Source organism: Rhamphochromis sp. 'chilingali', assembly GCF_963969265.1.
Source record: "Rhamphochromis sp. 'chilingali' genome assembly, chromosome: 7".
Classification (NCBI taxonomy): Eukaryota; Metazoa; Chordata; class Actinopteri; order Cichliformes; family Cichlidae; genus Rhamphochromis; species Rhamphochromis sp. 'chilingali'.
Window position 1 is genome coordinate 3,556,662 of NC_137934.1, and position 24,927 is coordinate 3,581,588.

General features: G+C 42.8%; 1 protein-coding gene across 1 annotated transcript; it reads left to right on the forward strand.

The window, feature by feature from the left end:
* The first annotated feature begins 56 nt into the window (after positions 1 to 56).
* Positions 57 to 24,927, forward strand: lrig3 (leucine-rich repeats and immunoglobulin-like domains 3). Its single transcript, XM_080886112.1, has 19 exons — positions 57 to 551; positions 4,686 to 4,757; positions 4,867 to 4,941; positions 13,261 to 13,395; positions 13,781 to 13,924; positions 14,597 to 14,740; positions 14,833 to 14,976; positions 15,939 to 16,082; positions 18,349 to 18,429; positions 18,537 to 18,608; positions 19,108 to 19,179; positions 19,793 to 19,956; positions 22,037 to 22,372; positions 22,464 to 22,745; positions 22,835 to 23,311; positions 23,423 to 23,581; positions 23,694 to 23,813; positions 23,938 to 24,192; positions 24,282 to 24,927. The coding sequence occupies exons 1-19, from the start codon at positions 352 to 354 to the stop codon at positions 24,515 to 24,517; spliced, it is 3,312 nt and encodes a 1,103-aa protein (XP_080742238.1). The 5' UTR covers positions 57 to 351; the 3' UTR covers positions 24,518 to 24,927.

The window sequence follows — 24,927 nt, forward strand, 5'->3', positions numbered from 1 at the left end:
GTGCACCCCTGTCGTCCCGCCCACATACCTCTGGCGTGCGCTCACGCTGCGCTGTGGGGATCCTGCTCAGCGCGAGTTGCCCCAACAGAAGCAGCGAGGCTCACGGTACAAAAGTTTCTCCACAGGAATGGGCAAGTTTGAGAAGAACGCTTTTCTTTTACACCTCACCCCCGCGATCCCCACAACAACAACGGATTGGATATAAGGGTCGACTGCGCCCCGACAGACAGCTCCAGATCTGGACTTTATTTCGTCTTCGTGTTTCTTTTTCTGGGGGTGATAACTTGGATAACTTGGATTCATCTGAAGATAAAAGCAAAACAAGTTGGGAGGTGTTCGTTTGGGGGGAAAATGCGTTCCTCTACGCTGCCTCGCACTTTTGCAAAGTTCGCTGTGATTTTCCTGCTATTGTTGAGAGTGGAGAGCGGATCTGGTACTAACGCCAGGACGTGTCCGTCTCCCTGCGCTTGTCTCAGGGAGCTCGTGGACTGCGGTCGGCTGAAAAGGGGACAAACACTACCAGCCGTGATCCCGGAGTGGACAGTTGAACTGTGAGTCTACTGGATCAGCTTTTGATTTGAATCGCTGTGAATAAGGGTTTAAAGCTCTGCGCACCTCTTGGGGAACAAGTTTAGTTTTCTTGAGATGAGATGGGATGATCCGCATTCCTGTCGCACTGAAAAGGGAGCGGGTTGTAAAGTAGAAAAAGTAGAAGAAGACTGACTTAATTTGCTTTGATTTTATTGTTATTTGCTATAGATCCAGTCAGGAGTCCAGAAAAAGTTGCGCGTAATGGTGACCTTAGTCATGAATCCGCTTGTGTGAGTTATATTCACTGATCCTTTTTAGCAACGTGCCATTTATGTGAGGGAAGCGTTAAACACACCATACATACACCAAACCCCCCTTTCTACATAACCTGCAGTTAATTGTGAACAAATCCGCCGAGCGACTGCAGGTACTGGGCGTTTAGTCAGGCTCTCCCATGGGCGATCGCATCATAGAAGCAGCTGCAGAAGCTGCCAGTAAGTAGTTATTAATGAGCATAAGTGCTGTTAATAAAGAAGAATATTGCGTTTCGATTTGAAAGACGAGCATCTACACGTTTATCCGCACTGTTTGGGTGTTTTCCCTGTCCAGATTTTTAGTGTCACAAACCCCCGCGGGCCTCCCCACAGCCATATAAGCGTAAACCAGATGCAGTCTGGTTGCAGCACTGAAGTCTTTCCTCGACTCAGACCTCCATTACTCTGTCCACAGGCTGCTTTTGGTTGAGCTTGGCCTGCGGCCTTTTTTGAAGCTGGGACACCATATCCAGCTGTAACAGCGTGATCCTAGATGTGTTCTACTTAGATAATTATTCTTAGTGACTTATTTTTTTTACATCCTGGCTTTAAGGTGGAGTGCTTGGTTTTTATTGCCCCGTGTTACAGCGCTTGATTTCGGTGCTTGGTTGTAGTTCTTGCCCTGCTGCTGCTGAGTGAGTTTTCTCTCTCCCTAAAATGTGCTGCTCTGGAAACTTGAAGTTGCCAGAGAAAACAGACCCAGCCTGAGCCTCATAACCGAGGCCCAGTCTTCCCAAAAAAACAAAAAAGTTCCATATGGGGGGAAAAATTCTTTTCACTCTGGCATGCTAATTTACGAGTGGCTCTCCAGCACATTTTAAACCCCTTAGACCGCCCGACCCTTTGTTTTCCAGCACCCCATTATTTCTGCTGAATTAGCAACACAAGAGCCAGCGATGGTACTGATTAAGGGGGAGCGTGTAGGATTAGTCTCAGAAAGAGGAGGGGGGCATGGAGAAAGTATGGAGAAGTAGGATTAAGCCTCACATATATGAGGGGACGTTGAGAGAAAAGGCAAAAGATTAGTCCAATTTTTAAACTGAGAACATATTTATTAAATGGAAAGTGCACCATTTGATTTTTAGTTCCTTTTAAAAAAAAGTCTCAGTTGCATAATGTTAAACATATATAGTCAAGTCAAGGTAACTTTATTGTACCTCGACAAATACATGATTTTTAGGGAGACCCAATATCACAGATGGATAGATATACTGATAGTGACAGGGTTTCTACATTAAAATGTCTACTTTGCATTTTATGTTTTAAAAATAGTTTTTATGTGAGTGAATCTCAGACACCACATTTAAGATATAGATATATCTGTCATGTGGCAGTATCAGTCGACTGGTCTCTGAAATGTAGTAATGACTTGATAGTACGTCATAAATGTGAATTTTCTAGCACATTAGCCAAATTTTAAAATTAGCCTAATTTTAACTAGATACTTGTTTAGTACTTGAATAAAGTATTGAAGTGCTAAACAATGCAATGTTGTGGTAACTTACTTTTACTTTGGGCTGCTTCCTCATACACAAACTTTGTTAGAACATGCAACGCTGAAAAAGAGGTGAAAAAATTAGTAGTACAGTACCTGATGAGTTTAACTAGCTAAAACTAGTGAACCCCAGCTGCTAGCCAGTTAAACTATTAGTTTTTCTATGACATTTGAAATGTGACAAATAGTGTATATTTGATTAAACATTTATTGGATAACTTTACTGAGACATTCATTTGACCAGGTAGAAACCATAAGAACATTTTCTTAAAAGTCACGTTCCATTATAGCTGATGCTAAATCTGTTTGCTACTTAGCTAATTCCTTAGTGTGGTGTCTAAAATCTGAAAGCCAGTAGTTGCTACATGCCTTCCAAAATCCTATTTTTTGTGGTTGGTATTTTAAAGCTGAGAATAATTTAAGTTTAACTGTAGTTTGTGATGTGACAGTCAGATTTCAGAATCAGAAACTTGTGGCTAACTTGTGGTGTTTATGCATCGTTAGAGAAACAGTTGTCATATTTAATTTGAAATCTTGTTATTTCCCCTTTTATTGTAAAATGTTAATGACAGCTCTTGTAGTGTGTAGAGTAGCTCATTCATTTTCTTTAGTGAGTGATAAGTACATTTTCACCAGCCCAGCAGATATAGTTGTGCAGCCTGCACGCAGCACTGCTTGTTATCTTGCTCCTCTCAGAGCCTGCTTTGTGAGGGATATGAAAGTGTCATGGCTACTCACGGTTTATCTCAGGAGTATGATAGGGCACCTTTCCCTTATGGCCCCCAGCGCTGGAGCTGTAACAACAACAACAACAACACACAGCTGCATGCTTGGAGGAAAAAAATGGGGGGAGGGGGTGAAGGAGGTTAGTTAGAGTAAAACTCTGGTTGAGTGGCTTGAGAAACTTTCCACCAAAGAACAAAAACAGGCCCCAGAAAATTCAACAGGGGTGTTTCAGGCGTATGAAAGGCGTCCCTCTCACTTTTCCCGGCATTGAGAATACATTAGCAGTTGTTAGGTTCTCCCCCTCCTTCCAGAGCTGCTTGATGGATTCCAGATGAGGGAGGTAAGGGGGGCGAAGAGGAGGAGGGGAGGTGTAAAAAAAAGAAAGAAAAAAGTGTCTGGCACCACAGCGTCGATCGTGCGCAGCAGCATCAATAACTCCAGTGCTTTATGGCGCACGAGGCTCTGCTTGCCAGATTTCTTGAGCTGGTTTTCAGGCTCCTTTTCAAAAAAACAGGCAGCAAAAACAAGAGTCTCACCCCGAGTGAGCTGCAGCCAAAGCTGCTTCAGACGAGTCCAAGACCAGGCTCGTTTTGAGCCAGGCCTCCATCCAAATGGGGCTCAGACAAAACCAAGACATAGACCAGATCAAATTGAGCAATATTCAAGACTAAAACAAACATACTCATACTCATACTTCTAAATAGAGTATTATATTCAGGAGTTTCCAAAATTGTCAAAACTTTAGAGGAGTTGTGATTGCTAGGGGTTTTTGAGGTCAACTACACAACTAAATAACACTGAAAGTACATGTTCAATACATGTTAGATTTGATTTTCAGGATTTGTAAATATCGAAGTCAGAAAAAAGGGATTTACGAGTCCAGACACCAACAAAGACGTCCGGACAGAGACTCAGTTACTAACAAACCTCTGCCAACTCCACTCGTCCCTTTTACTCTCCCCCCCCACCACACCACACACACACACACACACACACACACACACACGCACACACACAATAAGTTATCAGGTTGTAGGTTTTTGGCTTTCTGTGCTGACGTCTGGTTTTGAAGGAAGCTGTTTTGGCATCAGCTTTTTCTGCTGTGTTTCAAAGGAGAGACCAAATGTCAGAAGCAGCCTTTTAACTTGTGAAGCATTCAGAGGGGAAAAAGTTGTATTGGAACTTTTTTTTCTCTTGCTTTGAGATGTTGTCCAATATTGGGCACTTCTCTAAAACACCTCAAACAATCTTAATGTTGCTGCTATTTGACTGTATTTCAAAGGGATATACCTGTGGTTTGAAACCAAAGTCACGCCCACCCTTAAAAACAACTGGAACTAAAATTCAAACCAGTCGAGGGACTTTGTTTAAAATTTGCGACTTTATTTGCGACTCTAAGCATTCTGTTACGTCGTGGAGCTTTAACCTCGTAGTTACATTACAGTGAGTTTTTCTTTGATCCGCTTTCACTGTTCACAGTTTTAAGGCACAATAACACACCAAATTTGTATGTAATTATGTTTGCTGCGCAGACCCAAATGTAAGACTGTAGCAGCTGAAAACTACAGTGCGTGGGGTATACTTTTCCCTTAATTTTTCCTTCTTTTTTTTTCCCGCAGGGACCTGAGCCACAACAAATTGCAGGTGCTCGACAGCACTTTGTTTTCCAAACTACAACATTTAAAAGAAATGTGAGTATGCCTCGTGTTTCGCAGCACATTTCAGAGCAAACTCGGGCTTTTCCAAAACAGTGTGTCTCTAACTCTTCTTTCACCGTGTCTTTTTTGATGATATATTCAGAAAGCTGAACCACAATGGACTGGAGGAGATACCAGATCTGGGCCCTTACGCCTCAAACATCACAGTTCTTATTCTGTAAGTAAACCTTTCCTTTAAATCGAAAGCTTCTCTGGATTCTCACCTCAGCGTGGTGTGGAGGGTAATTCTCCGCCGGGACTGTCATGGCTGGTTAAACTAGCGAGCGGGGAAGTGGTTCCTCCCCCTCCTCCTCCTCTCTAGAGAGCAACCCATTTGACTGAGCTGGTTCCCAGACGGGGCAGTCAGAGAGATGGCAGTCAGCCCCAGACGGGTCACGTGTTTCGAGACAAATGCCATCAACAGAAATGGGGGAAAAAAAATTTTTTGGTGGCTTTCACTGCTTGTTGGTGTATTTTTAAACTGGAGGCAGTGACGTGAGACTGGGAAGAAAGAAAATCTGTCATGTGAAAAAAAAATTTTTTTTTGGTGTGATCCCAAGTGGATGGGTCACGTCCAGTCCTTTAAAGAGAGTTGGAAGAAAATTCTTCAAGTTTTAACATTGTCTTGTTGTATCAGTTTTTCTAACTTTTGTTGAGAACGATCACTTCGTGTGCTTGAGTGATGCTGAGTATGCAGAAGGCGATTTGACTTGTCGTAGTCGGTCCCTGTCAGATTTTAACCAGTATTGTTGTGCAATACGTGCTCTCGGGGCAACGCCAGATATTAGTGTGTGAAACCGCAACAATTTTATTTGCTTTCTGTGGCACGTCTCTCAAAACCAGCCAAAGTGAAGTTACTGTGGAGGAATGTGCCTCCACTCTGAGCTAGATGAGGCCTTCTCCTCATCAAGCCCCAACACGAAACCCCGCGGTCGCCACAGGGCGTGCAGTCTTCAGTCAGTCAATTGACAATTTGTTTACAGATTTCACTCAGGAGCGTCACCTCCAGCTATAAGTTTCTTAGCACAGAAACATGAGTAGGGTAGACTTTTTTTTAAAATCCAAAAACCCAAAAACCCTTCATACTTTAGAGCAGGGATGTCAAACTCATTTTACATTACAGCCCAGTTTGAGCCTTAGTGGGCCGGATCACTGAAACTCTGTTTTCTGTCAGTGTAAAGAAGTTTAACTACACATTTAATCGCTAACACATTTTAGGTAAACAAGTGCGACTGCAACAGTACATCTTAGTTTTTATTCATGATTTAAAAATGCTGCTATGGTAAATGAAAAAGTTCTGTAACCTACTGCAGAGACTGTCCTGTAACTATAAAACAGAAAGTTTTTGTTCATTCAGAGAAAATGTCTGATATATTTATTTATACTGTGAATCCATTGTTTGTTTGTTTTAAAAACCCTTTCTAAGCACTTAGTGAATGTGAATTGTTTGTCTATTACATAATTACTTTGGTCTAGTGTGAATGGCCAAGGGGGAGGTGTTTATCAGTAGGAAACTGATGTTAAATTTTGTTAACATAAGTTAAAATTCATTCTCTCCTTCGTATTGTTCAAAGCCATGCAGTGGGCCAGATTGGAGCCTCTGCTGGGATGATTCTGCAAATGGTTTTGCAAATGTTTGAGCCATTTTTGAAATAAAACATACCATTTAATGCTGACAATTAGTGAAAAACAGGATGCGCGAGAAGCTGTAGCTAATATTAGCTAATACACATTTCTGCTAGTCTTAACCATGAACTGTATAACAGATGGAACTAGCTTCCAGGTTTGAGAGGTGGAGCCAGTGTTGAAGTACCTTTAAACTGTATTCTATTTAATTGCCACTAGGGGGCGACTTCTGGGGTTACAAAAGGACATAAGGTTTAAAAGAAAACAGCTCTTGTTTTCCTTCTTGCAAACATTCTCCTGATGAGTTTATGGGTTCAGTCACTAGTTTTAGGTCATGCTAAATAAAAATTGAAGTTTATTTTTGTACATTTTGGTAAAGAGTCAGAAAGGAGAAATATCAAAGTTATGCTCATTGGCTAACAACTTATCAATCACAACACGTTAGCAAGTAAATGTGAGGTGAGCTCTCTTTTGTCTCGGTCGTATTCAACTCAATGAGATGGCAACGCCCACGCAGGGCTACGTCCATCTTTGAGCAGTCTTTCATTTAAACAAACTATTCTAGTTAATAGCTACAGTTTGTCATGCTAATTTTCTGGAAGTGGATAGTGCCGTGGAGCTTCATGAATCCTATTTTGCTGACATACAATTTTTTTTAACCAAAAAGCTCACAATATGCAGTTCAAGGTCTGTTTTAATTTGAGAAACATAAAAGAATGTTCTGTGAAACATTGCCTGTGCTATATAATTAAGTAAATACTGGCTATTTTGCCTTAAAAAAGATCACATTGCAAAACTGTGGTTATCAGCGGGTTTGCCAGCATTCAAAAACTCCCGTATTTGTCAAACCCAAAACACACCGCATTGTAACTCTGTTATTGTTGTCAAGCACAATTCATCTGAAATATGCAAAAACCAGAGTGAAGAAAACGAGCTCACGCAGAAGAAAACGAAGTGAACACTTGCTCTCTCACTAGCCATCCTCCTCCTTCAGATGAAATGGCACAGTGTGTGATTTTTCCCTCCAGTGAAATATTTTTCCAGAATTTCTCTCCCTCCTTTAGTTTCTCCAAGCTGGGATGGTTGTAAAGAGGGGGGGGAAAGACCTCGGGGTATCGAATACCACTTATTCAAACAGCCAGTCAGACATAGCGGCAGCTCTCGTCGACTTCTTTGACCCCGTTGCTCTGAGTAAAAACAAACGGCAATAACCCTGCAGCTGGTAGTAATTGAGTCGTGATCAGTTTAATTAATTGAACAATTTCCCAGGAATTTATGGAGGGGGTGAACCCCACCACCACTAAATCCCTTTGCTTGTGTTCAAGGAGGGTTCAACAAATGACCAGAGATTCCAGGTTGGATTAGGTGTATAAGGAGGTGAACCTCTGTGTTCCTCAGGAAATGGGAACCTTGTTGAAATGAAGAGATCCAAAGCAAAATTGGCACAGATAAAGTAATTGTTTGTTGAATTTTTCATGTGATTCAGCTGCTAATGAAAATGTTTGTTGGTTTGCTTTTGATAAATCAGGGTTTTGTTGAATCTGTTCTTTAAAAATCCCGGCGGTATTCCTTTACAAGGTGTTTAGTTGTTTTTGCCTGAGTATGGGTTAAGCTAAACATGATTTGATGCTAATTGAGTTGTTGGTTGTACTCCAGATAAAAGACTATGACAGCTTTGTTATGTGAGGAAGACGGCTGTGAGGTTAGTGTGAGTTGTGTTAGCTGGTTTCAAATATACACTATTTGTGTTAGATTTAGAAAAGTGTGTCACTGTAGCGTTTCTTTAAACTCAAAGTTAAAAATGTCTGCCTCAGTGCTTCAACCAGATGGTTTGATGGACAGTTAAACTTGAGAAACTGCAATTAAATGAGGGATTAAAAGTTTGTTTCTTGTTGTCGTTGTCTTTTTCGCTCTTACCCATGCTCACTTCCAGCTCCATACTTTGGTTGTTGGGGTCTGCTTAAGTAGAATTGTATGATTAATAGTTGAGAGGAATCCGTATACCAGCCCTCGTTCGTCTTTCTGATACAAGCAGTTTTTGCTCCTCTACCCTAGGCCCTGTCCATGCATACTCGGGTATTTTATTAAATGTTACTTTTTCTGTGTTTTGGCCTTTCAGCCACATTTAAAAATTAAAAATTGAGCTCCTTCTAGGGTTCCTTCTGTTTCTACGTTTGTATGTAGACAAAGAAATCAGAGTTTCTCTTATATCTTAAAAGGAGTGTGCCTGTATCTCTTTTACTAATGTAATACTGTGTGCCGTGTTAGTCTTTGTAAGCTTTTAATTGGCAAACATGTGTATATGTTTAAGGATATATGGCCACCAGTTGCTTTGGCATGTTCTTGACAGTCTCATCTTTTTCGTGTGGACAACGATGTTTTTCAAAATGAACTTGTTTGAAACAAATACCTGTGAATGTGTAGCCGGAGAAAGGCCACTCTGTTTTTTAAGCCAACTTTCTTCTGATTGGCTGCCCCTCATCACCAGAAAATATATATTTACAGATTGTGGGCAGAACTCCTGTGTGTAGGTCAGAGGTTGACCATATTAGGGTTATACACTCTTACTGATGTCACACAGAGCCAAGAGCAGAAAAAAGTGTCAGAAACAGAGTTCTTAGAGCAGTCTGAAACCGGAGGTTTTAGCTGAAATTGTTACTATTTGACTATGTTCACTATTGGTATTCAGCATTCTAACATTATGTATTTGATAGAATTTAAGAAATACAACAATGTGTTTTAGTACTTTGTGCAGTGCAGAAACGTACAGCCTTAAAGACATCCTTGTTCTACACAAGTGTCCTTCAGTTCACGTTAACACAGTGTGTTCTTCTCACTGACTGACGTGTTAAGATGATCTGCCATTTAAGTGAGATATGCAGATATGTGCGGAGCTTAATATGGCGTCTCAACAGTGAAGCACAGCGCTGGTTTTCATTACAGGCGCCACTGCAGAGAGGGAGAGAGTCATCAGATGGCTTCTGCAAACTCTGTTCTTTTTCCAATAGGAAATACCACACACACACACACACACACACACACACACACACACACACACACACACACACACACACACACCACAGGCAAGATACATTTAGAAAAAAAAGCAACTTTCCATTTAAAGAACTTCCCCCTCCAAAAGTATTATTTGCCAGTCACTGCAGCGAGCTTTGCTGAACACGGGGCAGTAACAATAAGAAGCCTCGACGAGGATCTCAGGTTTTTGCAGTGAGTAAATGTGGTCAGCTCGATGGCGGCTGAGGCCAGAAATACTATCGAGCTATGCAACAAGTGCTGACAGGTATAAGCTTGTGTGAAACCTTTGTCTTATTGGTGTAATAGGCCTGTGAGTATAAAAAGGCTTTACCTGATTATATTGCACATTGCAAGCATTTGAGAAGGTTTGAAAAAAAGACCATTACATGCGATTAAATCGTTTTGTAGCCACGAAAGCTGCGCAACAACAACGTTACCCATCCATCCATCCATTCGCTTCCGCTTATCCTTTTCAGGGTCGCGGGGGTGCTGGAGCCTATCCCAGCTGTCATGGGGCGTTACCATAGTTTAATAATTATTGCAGATTTCCTCAGTATTCAGCATCCATTGGGCTGTTATTGACACATGCTTGGCCTTCCACGGACTTCCAGAAGCTGCAGCAAAGCCCTGCAATCACACTAGTAATGACTCCATAATCACATTAGATTGAATGAACAAGTTTGGAGTGAGTGGATTTAAAGTGTACAGAGCGCTGTTTGTTTGTGTGTGGCAAGGACTCTTTGAGTGGCAGTGCAGATGTTGAGACTGAAAGCACGGTCTCGACGTACAGTCCCGCAATTGTCTGGGCATGCAGTCGCACAGAGAGTCACACAGAGAGTTCACGGTTGGGTTAATGTTTAAAGATGAACAGCGGAAGATATTTTCTACTGCGAAATAACGGATAGGATTGTGCAATAATTACATGGGAGACAGCGATGATACCATCTAGCAGTCAAATCGAAGGCTAAGCTCTTTCCCCGGGAGCGAGGAGCAGGCACCGAGCCCCTCCACCTGTCCCCTGTTTGAGCTCTCTCTCTGAGCAAAACTGGAAAGACTGGTTCTGTCTCACCAGGCAGCCCTCCTTCTCTCAGCGACCAGTCAGGGGAACATGAAAACTGAGATACAGGTGGTGTGCGGCACTTTTGTTTGGGACCCGAGGGCTGTGATGCACGGAAGGCTCGCTGCAAATCTCCAAACAAAAGTTGCTGACAGTGAGCCAATGTGTTTTACTTCGGTAATGATGTAGTTCGTGCACACTGCAACACATGTTTAGGTTTGACAATTCAGTTCAGTTGAATTTTAATTATATAGCACCAAGTCATGACAACAGTCACATCTATGCACTTTATTTTGTAAGGTAAAGACCCCACAATAATACAGAGGAAACCCTAACAATCAGACGACTGCTTTTGAGAAAGGACTTGGCGACAGTGGGAAGGGAAAACCCCCTTTTAACAGGAAGAAACCTTCAGCAAACCCAGGCTCAGGGAGGGGTGGCAATCTGCCGTGACTGGTTTGGGATGAGAGGAAGAAGACCGGACAAATTCGAAAAAAGTGGAACAAGAAAAGAAAGTGAAGGCACGCTCGCCATTCTGTGTGACAGTTTAATGGAGCAATGTTTTCATGTGTTTCATGAACATATGAGTCTCCGGCTACGTCTACGCTAATCTGGATAAATTTGAAAATGGTGTTTTGATTTAAAAACGCTCCGCGTCCACACTATTTTCAATCGTTTCCGAACAGTTCTTCATCCACGCTGAAACGACCAGAAATGCTTACGTTCCTTCACTGTACTCGACCTGTGTCATTTCCATCTGCTGCTTATTTACTTTCCAGCTCTTTGAAACATCGTGGTAAAATGTTGAGGAAAAGCACTGAGTTTTTTAAATGGGTTACAAAGTTGCAAAAGCGAGTGAGAATTAAAGAATTTGAAGAAAAGCTCTCTGGAGCAGGTACAACAGCTGTGTGAAGGACCATAAAGCTCTCCAGAGAGTGATCCGTACAGCAGAACGCTGCTGCAGGATTGCTCTCCCCCCGCTTCAGGACACCTACACCAGGAGATGCCGGACTAGAGCAGCGCAGATACTGAAGGACCCGTCCCATCCTGGCAACAAACTGTTCCAACTTCTGCAATCTGGTAGAAGGTTCCGCATCTTCCGGGCAAGGACAGAGAGACTCAAGAGGAGCTTCTATCCCCAAGCCACCCGGGCCCTAAACACACACACCCGCCCTCTCACATCATCTATAATTGACTGAGACAGGACTCTCTTCCAGACACTCTAAACCAAGGCACAATGTACATTTCAATTCCTTTAATTTTAAATATGTTTATATTGTCTATCCTGTAAAATAGTCAGATGTCTATTCATATTAATGTACAGAATTCACCTGCTTGCTGCTACTACTGCACATTCACCCAGTGTATATACTATATGTGTGTGTATATATATATATATATATATATATGTATATATATATATATATATATATATATATATAATGTTCTTCCTCTACACCCCCCCCCCCCCAATTTTTGCACATGTCGAGGAGCGTGTCAGGCTACATTTCACTGTGTGTTATACTTGTATAACTATGCATGTGACAAATAAAGAACCTTGAACCTTAATCTTTTTTATGGCTGTCAAAATTGAGAGCAAACAAAACAACTGCTTTACGATGCCGTCCGCCATCTTGGTTGAATTGGTCACATGACTGTATCACATGACTAAAATGTGTCAAGGTTTTCGAAAAGCCCCCATTTTTGCAGTCTACACTGTGACAGCATTTTCAAATGTATCCACTTTGGAGTGCGTTTTCAAAAAGCTCAGTTTTCCTTGACCAAAAACGCCGTCTCAGTGAGGACAAAAGGCCAACACGGAGAGAAAAAGATGCGCTTTCAAACGAAAATGTATTAGTGTGGACGTAGCCTCCATGCCCGCCAAACTCCTCCATCTCTCCCGACTCTTTGCTTCCCATCATATCACCCCGTGAATGAGAAGTTTACAAAAAGGTGTTGCAGTTCCCACCCAGTTCTATGAATCTGCAGCACACCACAGTTTCATAGCAATGTGATGCAGGTTCAGCTAATTTGCATTGGTTAAACATTAATGGCACCGCATCTCATATTAAACCTAAATTATAAAACTGTCCTTGCTTCTTTTCTTTTTTTTTTTGGCTGCTGGAAAGAGGCTTCAGGAAAACCTCTCTCCTGGTCAGCAAGGTGTAGCTGGAGGAGGGACTGTAAGTAATGAAAACTAGGCCTGTAGTCTGCTGCTTTGGAGGGAAACCCCCCCCTCCATTCCACTTGCTCTCTCCCTCTCTGGTGCAGAGTCTCATGCACAAAGAGGGCACTGTAGAGGCTCTGTTTATAACTAAGCAGTCCCTGCACTGCAATTTAGGAGGCGTGCAGCTCAGGAAATTGCTGGCCTCTGCTGAGGCATGCTTTCACTGAGGGAATGGTATTCATCAGCCAAGTAATTGGCAGGTTACTTTTTTAAATACCTTGTTGGTAATTACCTTATAAACAAAATAACACATCAGTAAAGTGAAAGCTTGTTTGGTGTGAAGAGCAGCAACATTAATCATATTGAATAATTTGTTGGCTTTTTTTATGAAATGCGCGTGCAACCTCAGCAGAAAAAAAAGATGACATAACTTCATGTTGGGTGGTAAGTTTAAGCTTTAAGAGCGCGAGAATTTGTCATTTTTTAATTCCGCAGCCGAATTTTGGGAACGCGAGTGCTTGTGTATCTGGAAATGTGAAACCGATGCGCACCGCTAGCCAAATACATGATGTTTTTGTCATTTATTGGAGCAATGGTGTCTGTATTTTCAGAGCAAACAACAAGATCACTGCGATCTCCGAGGCTCAGCTCCGGCCCTTTCTTGCCCTGGAAACCCTCGACCTCAGTAACAACAATGTTGTGGAAATAAAGTCCGGCTCCTTCCCTGCTCTGCCTCTCAAGAACTTGTGAGTGTTATGATTTTCTTTATCTTAAGAAAAACATGCAGATCAGAGCACAAGCATGGCGCTGTCATGAAACTCATTCATTCAGAGCCAAAGAAAGGTGGTGTTTCCAGCTGTAGTCATTTATATTTGGCAGCATATTTCTGTTCTGGGACCCCACAGCAGTCAGTCGGCACATAACACAATACATTTGATCACAACAGAGATGACAGTTATTAGTCAGAGATGGCATGAAAATGGGCGGAGGTGGATTGCAAAGCAGCTTGCAGATGCACACTAAATGTAGGCAGGTTTAATCACTCCATCTAGTTCAACAGTAGATATTGCAGTTTTTCTGCAGTACATTTTTATTTAAAGCAGATTTTACAAGCATATCTTCCTTTTTCAGGTTCCTCAACAACAATCGGTTATCCTCTCTGGAGCCTGGCTGCTTTACCAATCTGTCGAGCACGCTGCAGGTTCTCCGGCTCAACCGCAACCGCCTCTCCAACATAGGACCCAAGATCTTCACTCTGCCTCACCTACAGCATCTGTAAGCAAAAAAATGACAAAGGCTTGCTAGACAGTTTGACCATCCATCCATCTGTAGGACTTACGGCTCTGGGTCATCGGGGTAATAGTCTAAACAGAAAAGCCCAGATGTCCCCCATCCCAGCCACCATCGAGGTGTTCCCAAATTTTGTTGCCCCATAATTCCACATTTTCCTCTGGCTTCTAAGGGCTGTTTATCCATCTAGATTATTTTGGTATTGGTTTCCCAATTTTGGACATCGCCTGTCACTTGCCATGTTGGGCTCATGTGGAAAATCCACAGGCAGTCTCTTTATACTAAATTCCACCTGAAGGAAGCTCGCCCACTCTATTGCCATATTCCACGACCTGACTTGTTGCACAGGTTGCTATCGTGGTACCACGTTGGAATTCACTGAGCTCCTGGGAGCGACCCATTCTTTCACGAATGTTTGTAGAAGCAGTCTCCATGCCTGAGAGATTGATTTCATCCACTTGTGGCCATGGACGTGATTACCATTAGCAGTATAGTGTATCCACCAGTGGTGAGAGATGCATGCTGGTGACACCTCGACAATAGAGCTGTCCTCCTCGACTGAGTTGTAGTGTGAGCGCGGGGCATGCTTGTACTGCTTTTCACTGTGAAAATAGTTTGAGTCCTGTTTCCACTTTAAACTTTCTGCGTGTGTTTCAGAGAACTGAGCAGAAACCGGATTCGCAGGGTGGATGGGCTGACGTTCCAACACCTCCCAAGTCTTCGCTCCTTGAAGATACAGAGAAACAGCCTCAACCGCCTGATGGACGGATGTTTCTGGGGTCTCAGTAATATGGAAGTCCTGTAAGCATTTTTTGTGATATGTTTTATTCCTGAAAGGTAATGTTGTTTGCAGAATAAAGTCTCACTGTGTGTGTGCACGTGTGTGTGTGCAGGCAGCTGGACTACAACAACCTGACAGAGGTTAGCAAAGGCTGGCTGTACGGCCTGCTGTCTCTGCAGCAGCTCCACCTCAGCCACAACACCATCAGCAAGATCAAATCTGACGCCTGGGAGCCCTGCCCGAAACTCAGTGAGCTGTGAGTCCACCTTTTTTTTCTCTTTCCCTGCCGTCCCTCTGGATATTTCCCCCCACTTTCTATTCACACTCTGAACTCCCAACACTTCTCCGTGTTGCCCTCTCCTCCTCTCTGGCACTCCCGCCTGCCCTTCCTCACACTCCAGTTCCTCCCGTCGCCAATACACCCCGAACCCGACACACACACACACACACACACACACACACACACACACACACACACACACACACACACACACACACACACACACACGTAGACAAAGCAGTGTCTCTTGTGCTCTGCCAGTCAGTGCCAACATTAAAGCACTGCCAAAATATTACACACCCCTTTGCCTCCTTTCTGCTCTGCTGTCACTTGAGCCAAAACATTGGCCTCTGGAAGTCCCGTTAGTTGTTTGTTTTTTTTGGAAATTCCATTATTAGTTGCATTTTCGTTTCTTTGAAATACCCACAAAATTGATTTCTCAAGCCATCAACGCACGTTCCTGCGAGCGGATTGAATTTCCTTTGTTGTGGTTGTTGTTTACAGCGGTGGCCGGTTTTAGTGTTCGCCATGTCTGGAGCTTTTTTTCACGGATAGCTTGTTTTTTTCTTTTCTTCCTTCTTCCTCCCTCTCTTTCCCCACTTTTTTTCGCTCTTATCACACAAGCCTGAGAGTAAACAAGTCGCCTGTGGGTTGTGAACGTGTTCAGCTATCTTGATTTGTTCTCATCAGAGTTTACTTTGAGGGAAAAAAAAGTATATTCGGAGTGATTCACAAATTCTTTTTTGATGCAAAATTTGATCTCTGCAGACTGATTGGAGATAAGGTTGGTCTGGAAATATAAAGAGTAAAAAAAATGGCAGTTCTGTTTTGTTTGTTTTTTTAAAATATGAAACATGAAGCATCACAACAGCCGAGCCAGTTTGTAATCAGCGCTTTGCAGAAATGTATTTATTATTACCTTCTTGTTTTTTCCATAGCAACCTGTCCTCCAATCACCTGTCCAGGCTGGACGAATCGGGATTCGCAAATCTCGGCGTGCTTGACAGGCTTGACGTTGGAAACAACCGCGTGAGCTTTATCGCTGATGGAGCTTTCCGTGGTCTCTCCAACCTGCAGATGCTGTAAGTTGTATTCACTGTTGACTAAGTAGTGCCTTACTCTCTTAACAAGAGTAATTTCTTACACAGCTTGTTGACTTATATTTTGCTTTTACATGGCCCGAGATGATAGACAGTACAAGCTGCCCTCCATGAGACGACCACACCATGGTGATAGCCGGGGTTACAATAAGACTGTCAGTCTTCTTTCCTGATGAGCTTATGAGTATTAAGTCATTTCGGGCCATACTGAATAAACAACTAGGTCTTTTTGGTTTTGGAAGCCAAGGTGCAGATGGTAAAAACGCTAATCTGGATACTTTAAAACAGGACTGCATGAACCAATGGATGGTGTCACGGCATCTACGTGCATCTCTTATACTGTCTATACCTGAGATGAATTGTTACATGTTTGCAAGTTAAAATTATAAACCTGCTGCTCCGTGCCCACACATAAATCCTTATATAAAATAAGAACATGCACATGATCTTTTATTTAAGTTTAAAAGACAAATCAAATTTTGGCTGGGATCAGCAGCCATATTATGTTACCATAAAATGCATTTTATGCCTACTATGCTTTGCAAGAGCAAGCAAAGTGTCAGTTTTGTGTTAGCAGCAGTGGATAGTCTTTCGTGGCCTAATCACGGTTTGCACTTTATTGTCTTGCCCTCTTGCACTACAAACAAAAATTAATGTAATGTAAGTAAATGTAATGTGATTACTGCTTGACATCTAGCACTGATTACTGTAAGTAGTTTCTAGATCATCGTGTAGAACGTTATTCACACTGTTGTTCTGAATGTTTCATTTCTCTACCTTTCTAAAAACAGCAGTACCACTAATCATGTTTCGTTTAAATTGCTCGAACACTTAGAAAATCCTTACCTACCCAGTCTTAACCCAAAGTTCATTGGCATACATATCGAGGCAAAATAGATTTCAAACTTTTCTTTTCAGGTTCTCCGTGCTAGGGAAAAAGAACACAGCTTGTATAAAAGAAAGAAAGAAGAAAAAACCTTCAGAGAGCCACAAACCCAACCTCAACACCCCCCTCCTCCCCACACACATACACACCATACACCCATCGTCCCCTGTTCCCACAGAGAGGCTCCCTAACATTTTTCCCAGTTAGGTCTTTTTAACTAGAACCAAATGTCTTCCTTAGGTCATCGTAGGGCAGGTGTGCACCTAGTTAGATGTAGATTGCTTCAGGCCTTCAAACCAAATGCCCCCTACACACACACACACACACACACACACACACACACACACACACACACACACACACACACATACTTCCTCAGTTTGTATCAGCCCTAGCAGGCGTGTCGAGGAGAAAAAGAACTGTTTGAAAGCAGGAAAGCCGCTCGGGGATCAAAGCAGGCAATTTCTCAGGGAAATGCTTTGCTTTTACTGATGTTCATACCCTAAAACTGTGTATTTAGTTGTTTTGCGTGTATTTTTCTTTCTGTGGATAGCAGGATAAATGTAACCATATTTTTTCCAGGAATTTTTAGTTTTGGTAGCAGAAAATGTTTCATCAACATCAACAGTTGGTTACAGTCTCTCGATTTCAAAGAGACATTTTTTTTTCTGTGTAATGTTTCTTTTTTTTCAACCTCGTGTTTTATTTCTATTCCCACGGGAGTAATTCTGAAGTTCAAAGTTCTAACTCAAACATTGAGTGGAAACTTAATGTTCTCACTGAAGTAGTTCGCATGTAGAGACTAGACTTGCTAGCTACTTGAGTTGTTTCCACAAAGCCAACGTAATATAACGCTGAAAATGGCTGAAATATGTAAACTCACAAGGACATAGCAAAATAAGCAATTAATGTCAGGCGAGCTTAACCAGTAAATATAGAAGGATATGTTGGTTTTGGTCCATTTTAGAATAAACAAAGTGTCTTTGTGTATGTTAAGATTTTGGTAAACTCCTTTGGGGATGATCACGTACAGATTTAAATTGCACGTGGAATATATCATCCCCTCGAATGAAATGCAGCACAGCTTATATTGCCGAGCTTCCTTGTAAAACTTTTTTCCACTATGCAACACAGAAATGCCAAAGCAGACTTTTAAAAAGTGCCACCACGGCCAAGATGCAACTTCCTGTTTGGGCACGGGGCCACTTTGTAATTTTAACATCTCGAGCATTTTCCCTCCATCACGCGAAATGTAAAGCCGCATAAAGTTTTATTAACATCACAAGCGCAGTTGTTTTCTGGGTGTGGATTTTTTTTCTTCCTTTTTTTTAAAGTGCTTTTTATGTTTGCTTCTCCTGAAAGGGATCTCCAAAATAATGAAATCTCCTGGACTATCGAAGACATGAATGGACCTTTCTCTGCTTTGGACAAGCTGAAAAAACTGTGAGTGTGGGATCATTTTGCCATAATCCTAGTGGAACACAAACAATGTAAGGTCACCGAGTCAAAAGTGAGGTTGGAAATTGATAAGACTTTTGTTGTTTTCCCAGATTTCTGCAGAGGAACCAGATCCGCTCGGTGACCAAGAAGTCTTTCTCAGGCCTGGACGCGCTGCAGCACCTGTGAGTCGGCCTCGTGTTTCACTGATTGTTTCCAAAAGTCCGAGCTGTAAACTAACCAGGATGAATCACACTAAGACAGAGAGGCTGTTTGTTTCTTCTCCCATTCCTCCGCTTTGATGTGGAATCAAGAAGAAAACTCTGCCATTAGTATCTTTACATGTGTGCCAGACTATATCGATCACTGAGGCAAGTGGAGATAAGTCTGTGTGTGTAAATGTGTGTGTGTTGGGGATGGTGGTGCAACAGCTGCATTTGATTCTAATTAGAGTTTTTTCCCAGCCGTTGCCAAAGCTCAAAAGCAGCCCAGCGTTGGGCCTCTCTTGATTAATGCAGCAAACTGCTGCACAGAGTTTTATTGTTCTGGAGCCCAGACTTTTTCTTCACTCGATTGAAGTTTTTGTAGCCTTCGCTCCACACGGCTGATGTCGGCAGAAAAAGCTGCCATCTTTGTGTGGGGATCTTAGCGGCCCTAATTTTCTTCTCTCTTTCCGCTCCGCAGAGATTTGAGTAATAACGCCATCATGTCCATCCAAGCGAACGCCTTCTCCCAGATGAAGAACCTGCAGGAGCTGTAAGTGTCTACGGGCAGCTTCAGTTAGTGTTTCCAATGTTGATGTGGGACAGAACACCAGGTGAAACTCATTATGGTCTGCTGGGAAAAGTCTGCAGCAAACAGTGCTTACTCCAGTGTTAATAACGGGTTCACGGTTTTCTTTGTGTCCTTCATTATAGGATAGCTTTCGCTGAAAAACCCAAGCAAAGCAATCTTTAAATTTATTCAAATTCAGTGCAAGTCTTGACAAATTACATACACAGTACACCGGATTAATGTTTCCTAAAGAAAACAGGTGCATTGTAGTTGGATTTTAGGTGATATTTTAGTATGTCTGTTCGTCTATATCTACATTAAATATCCAGTATAAATACCAAACAATATATGAATCTTATTTTTTTCCTAAACGTATTCACTTCTCCTAAGAAAAACACTCTACATTTACCTGATTCATATACACAAACCGATGGTCTTGTACTGATAAAAATCTCCCTCTGTAGATTCCACTGTGGTCTTTATTTGACACACGGCTCTACCTTCATCGGCTGTGTGAGGAAACGCAGACTACCAGCCATTCTAAATATTACTGCAAAGTGAATTAAACGCTTCTGGTATCTTCTCCCCCCGGCAGGCGTCTAAACACCTCCAGCCTCCTGTGCGACTGCCAGCTGAAGTGGCTACCCATCTGGGTGGCAGAACAAACCTTCCTGTACTGCGTCAATGCCAGCTGCGCCCACCCGCAAATGCTGCAGGGCAGGAGCGTGTTCGCCGTCCGCCAGGAGGAGTTTGTGTGTGGTGAGTGATGCTTCCACTTGGTGCGAGACCTTGACACAAATGTCCCATAATGTCTGAGAAACAGCCATTTATCCACGACAGGTTTTCCACTCACAGACTGGCCCAGATTGTTGGGTATTTTCCTCCTTGACTTCTGGGTTTCGAGAAGGAATATGATAGAAGTTTACTACGTTTTTCCTCCAGGGCCCCATCTGCACTTAGTTACAAATAAAATCCTAAGATTTACGCTCGTGTCTTGGCTCTTTAAAATAATGATAAGGACTAACAAAACATAACATCATATCAGAGCTGGGCCCTGTGCTTCGTACGTCACTTACTACATCCAAGATCAAATGAAACATCCAAGACCAAATCATCGCGCTAACTCTGAGCTCGCTATTCCGGTTCCCCGAACACACCTGTTGTTGACGATTAGTATAGCTGGATGAAGTAATGTGAGATCACTGGGTGGCCCAACAGGGGCTACGCATCGATAGTAGAAACATTGATCGGCAACCCTTTGATTGGTCGGCGAAAATGTCGAAGGAGCGCGCTCGGTATTTTTCGGCAGCAGAGCAAGAACTCTTGAGTGAGGGATTTCAGGAGTTTAATTAAAACGCAAGGGAACACTGCAAAGGCTGCAAAAGCAAGGAGAGAGGGCTGGCAGAAAGTTGCTGACAAATCAAACTCGTAAGTAATTCAATAATAACAATAATAATGGAGTGGATTTATATAGCGCTTTTCAAGGCACCCAAAGCGCTTTACAATGCCACTATTCATTCACTCTCACATTCACACACTGGTGGAGGCAGCTACGGTTGTAGCCACAGCTGCCCTGGGGCAGACTGACAGAAGCCAGGCTGCCATATTGCGCCATCGGCCCCTCTGGCCAACACCAGTAGGCGGTAGGGTAGATTTATCATATCACACCATATTATCCAATATTATATTACATTATATTATATTATAATATGTTATATTATATCCCCTTTCACATTAGAGCCACAACAGGACCCACTAGAACATGGGAACAAGTAAAAGTGAAATATAAGAATATGCTACAGAATGGTAATATTTATCACTTATATTGCTTGTCGTCTCTTGGAAAGAGACCCTGGAATAATCTGTTTGTTTGTTCATAACAGCAACCAAGAAAAGGGCAGAGCAAAAAAAAAGACAGGTGGTGGTCCTGCACCCCCTCGTCAACAAGTTGGTTAAGTGAATAATACCCTCACGGGAAAATCGATATCTCTCTATGAGCACACTGTCGCGCTGAGCTAAAGGATCCTGTCTATCCCGCAATATACGCTGAATTCTGAGGACTCTCCTTATCAATCTTGCACCTTCCGCAATGGGTGGCTCGCGTAAACGGACAGGACATGGCTGCGACAGACTTCCCAAATCCACCTTCGCTTTTATAGCCGTGGTCTCTCATCTTGATTACACGAAGTAATTTACAATTACTACTCTGAAATATGAATTACATCTGTAATAATCACATACATGTAATAGAATGTTAATAGTACATTTCCCTTTTTTAGGGAATGACCTGTATGTATCTGTGTGAAATCAATAAAAGGATCAAGTGCTGCATTATCTTTAGTTACATTGATGTTATTTATTTATGGTGAAACAGTGGTGGAATATCGCTGTTGCTTTCGTATGAATGACGCGGACATACCTGCGTGGCCGCGATCTAATCCTGTTTACATAAAGTAAACCTGCTCCCCAGCAGGTTTACGCTTACGGCTCTGTTGCTATGACAGCAAGTCCCGGATGGGCTTCGGGGAACCGAACGATCCAGGATCACGCGAAATCGTCAACAATCTCATCCAGTTAACTCACTTAGCGCGGTACGAAGAACAGGCCCCTGATCTGCAAGGTGTCGTTTAACCTGACAATTAAAAAGTTATCTGAAAGACTTTCTTGATTAAGAGATTTAGGAGGTCCTCAAACCTTCTGCAACTGAGGATATAATGTCAGTTATTAAAATCCAAAATCTTAAAAAATGGGAAATTGGAATGAGCTAAGAAAATATAAACACGTTATATATTTATATATGTACTTGCAGCTCAAAAATTCCTTTTTCTTATTCACACAGAGGATTTTCCAAAGCCTCAGATCACTGTGCAGCCGGAAACCCAATCGGCCCTCAAAGGCGCCAATGTGACGTTTGTGTGCTCTGCGGCCAGCTCAAGCGACTCGCCGATGACCTTCGCCTGGAAAAAAGACAATGAGGTCCTTAATGATGCGGAGATCCACAACCAGGCCCACCTACGGGTGCAGGGGGGAGCAGGAGGTGAGACGGAGGTGACGGAGTATACGACCACATTGCAGCTCCGAAACGTCGAGTTCTCCAGCGAGGGGAGGTATCAGTGTGTGATCTCCAACCATTTTGGATCTTCGTATTCTACCAAGGCCAGACTCACCGTCCACAGTGAGTTTGGAGTGGGATGTGTCATTTTATGGGCACGCACCTTTAAAGATCCTAAACAGCCTAATCAGAATGTATTTTGGTCTTTTTCCAGTGCTCCCTTCCTTCACGAAGACACCGATGGACTTGAGTATCCGCGCCGGGGCAACAGCTAGGCTGGAGTGTGCTGCTGTTGGCCACCCTTCCCCCCAGATCGCCTGGCAGAAAGATGGAGGCACCGACTTTCCTGCCGCCCGTGAACGCCGGATGCATGTCATGCCTGAGGATGATGTCTTTTTCATAGTGGATGTCAAGACTGAAGACATTGGCGTTTATAGCTGCACAGCTCAAAACACAGCTGGAGCCATTTCTGCAAATGCTACACTCACAGTTCTAGGTGAGAGAAAGGCACCAATTTCAGGTCCAAAGTCTTATATGTAGAAGTTGTTGGCCCATTTAAACTCTATTCTTGTGCTTGTCTTACAGAAACACCGTCATTTCTCCGTCCACTCATGGATCGCACCGTGGCCAAAGGCGAGACCGCCGTCCTTCAGTGCATTGCTGGCGGTAGTCCTCCCCCAAAGCTGAACTGGACCAAAGATGACAGTCCATTAGTGGTTACAGAGCGCCACTTCTTCGCAGCTGCCAACCAACTCCTTATCATTGTTGACGCCGCAGAGGCAGATGCAGGAAAGTATACTTGTGAGATGTCCAACACTCTGGGCACAGAGAGGGGCAACGTTCGACTGACGGTTGTGCCGAATCCCAACTGCGACTCTGGAGCACAGGGCGTCGTTGGGGTGGGTATTGGAGCTGGGGCAGGATCTGACGATGATGGGTGGACCACAGTAGGCATCGTCATCATAGCGGTGGTGTGTTGTGTGGTTGGTACTTCCCTGGTTTGGGTAGTCATCATCTACCACACCCGTCGAAGGAATGAAGACTGCAGTGTCACCAACACAGGTCAGTTCATGGGGCTTATTTAATTATCATTCAGTACCTGATTTCTTTTTCCTTGCATATTTAATATATAATAATGAAAGCAAAACTTAATCAAGTGTTCTTATGCTTTAGATGAGACCAACCTGCCTGCCGACATCCCCAGCTACCTGTCCTCTCAGGGCACATTAGCAGACCGACAGGATGGTTATATACCGTCTGAGAGCGGTAGCAGCCATCAGTACATGACGTCTTCTATTAGTGGTTTCTATCTGCAGCCCAAAGAAATGATCGGTAAAAAGCTGCCTTTTCTTCTTTGTTTCCAAAGGGAAAGCTGTAGAAACAGTAGGGTTTTTTAGTCGAGCCCATTCATTTGTCCTGACAGGTCTTTGTCATTTGGATACAGGAAGTGAAGTGGACATGGAAGTGGCCATTGATCCTCTGCTTTGCCATTACCAAGGTCCAATTGGCTCACTGCTTCAGAGAGATAACATGTACTTGACTGACCCAACTGAAGTCTTCACAGGTCTGCAAAATAGTCTGGCAACATTACTGTTGTTCAGCTATAAAAATCTATTCAAGTGTATGTGACGTACTTTAAAAATCTCAGACTCTTTATAAAGATTCTGACTGTTTTTCAAACCCTTCAGGTTGTTCCACTGACCAAAGGTCAGCTTGTATGGACTCCTACAACGGCAGCCTGACAAACTCTAAAAGGAGGGACTACTTCCTGACCGAGCATTTTGACCTCTGCTCGTCCACTGTCCTGACCCAGCTTCCCAATGCTAGTTTGCATCATGCTTCCTCCTACCATCAGAGCGACCATCGTTCATCAGTGGAGGAGGGGGATACGGTTGATTATGGGAGACCTAATGAATGTCTCTCCCCCTGCAACACCTTCATGGGTAGGTCTTAAATTCATGTTTCCCAAACCGTTCTTACTTCAGAATTTCCTGTGCTCCGGCCTGACTTCTTGTTGCACGTTTTCACTCAGGAACATTTGGGAAAGCTCCCAATTGGAGGCCTCAGGACCTTCATCCAGGATTCACCCCACTGTCAGTAACACAGAATGGCATAACTCTGCACGAGAATCCTTATACTGCTCCGGATGCAGAGTCAGACCACAAGGAGTTCAACGACTCTTCATCAGAGCAGAGCAACAGTGTGTATGAACAGCCATTTGACAACACGCGGACTGATTCCACCTCACAGTGTCTATCGAGCACTTAGCTGAGTGACTGAGCTCCAGTGAGCTAGTGTTTTTCATGAAGAGAACAACCCAAAAAAAGAACATTTCTACCTCACTGAATGTACACTTTTGCAATAAAAGGACTCCTCATGTGGACAACGAGTGAATGTAAAGGACAATTTAATGTTCCTGCAGAAAGAAAAAGAAACATATTACCAGCTGTTGTTGAGGATACAGATTCTGTTAAATATTAAAGATCAATATATACATTTTTTTATCAAAGTTTATTATATTTTGTAAATTGTATATAAAAAAGATTTCATTATTTTTGCTTACATTTTGAGTACTTTGCAGCTCTGCCTATTCACTTATTCCAGCTTTGAATGAAGCATTGTTTTGCACATACATTATGTAAACAATAAAAACACCTAAATGTGTGCTGCTAAATTCA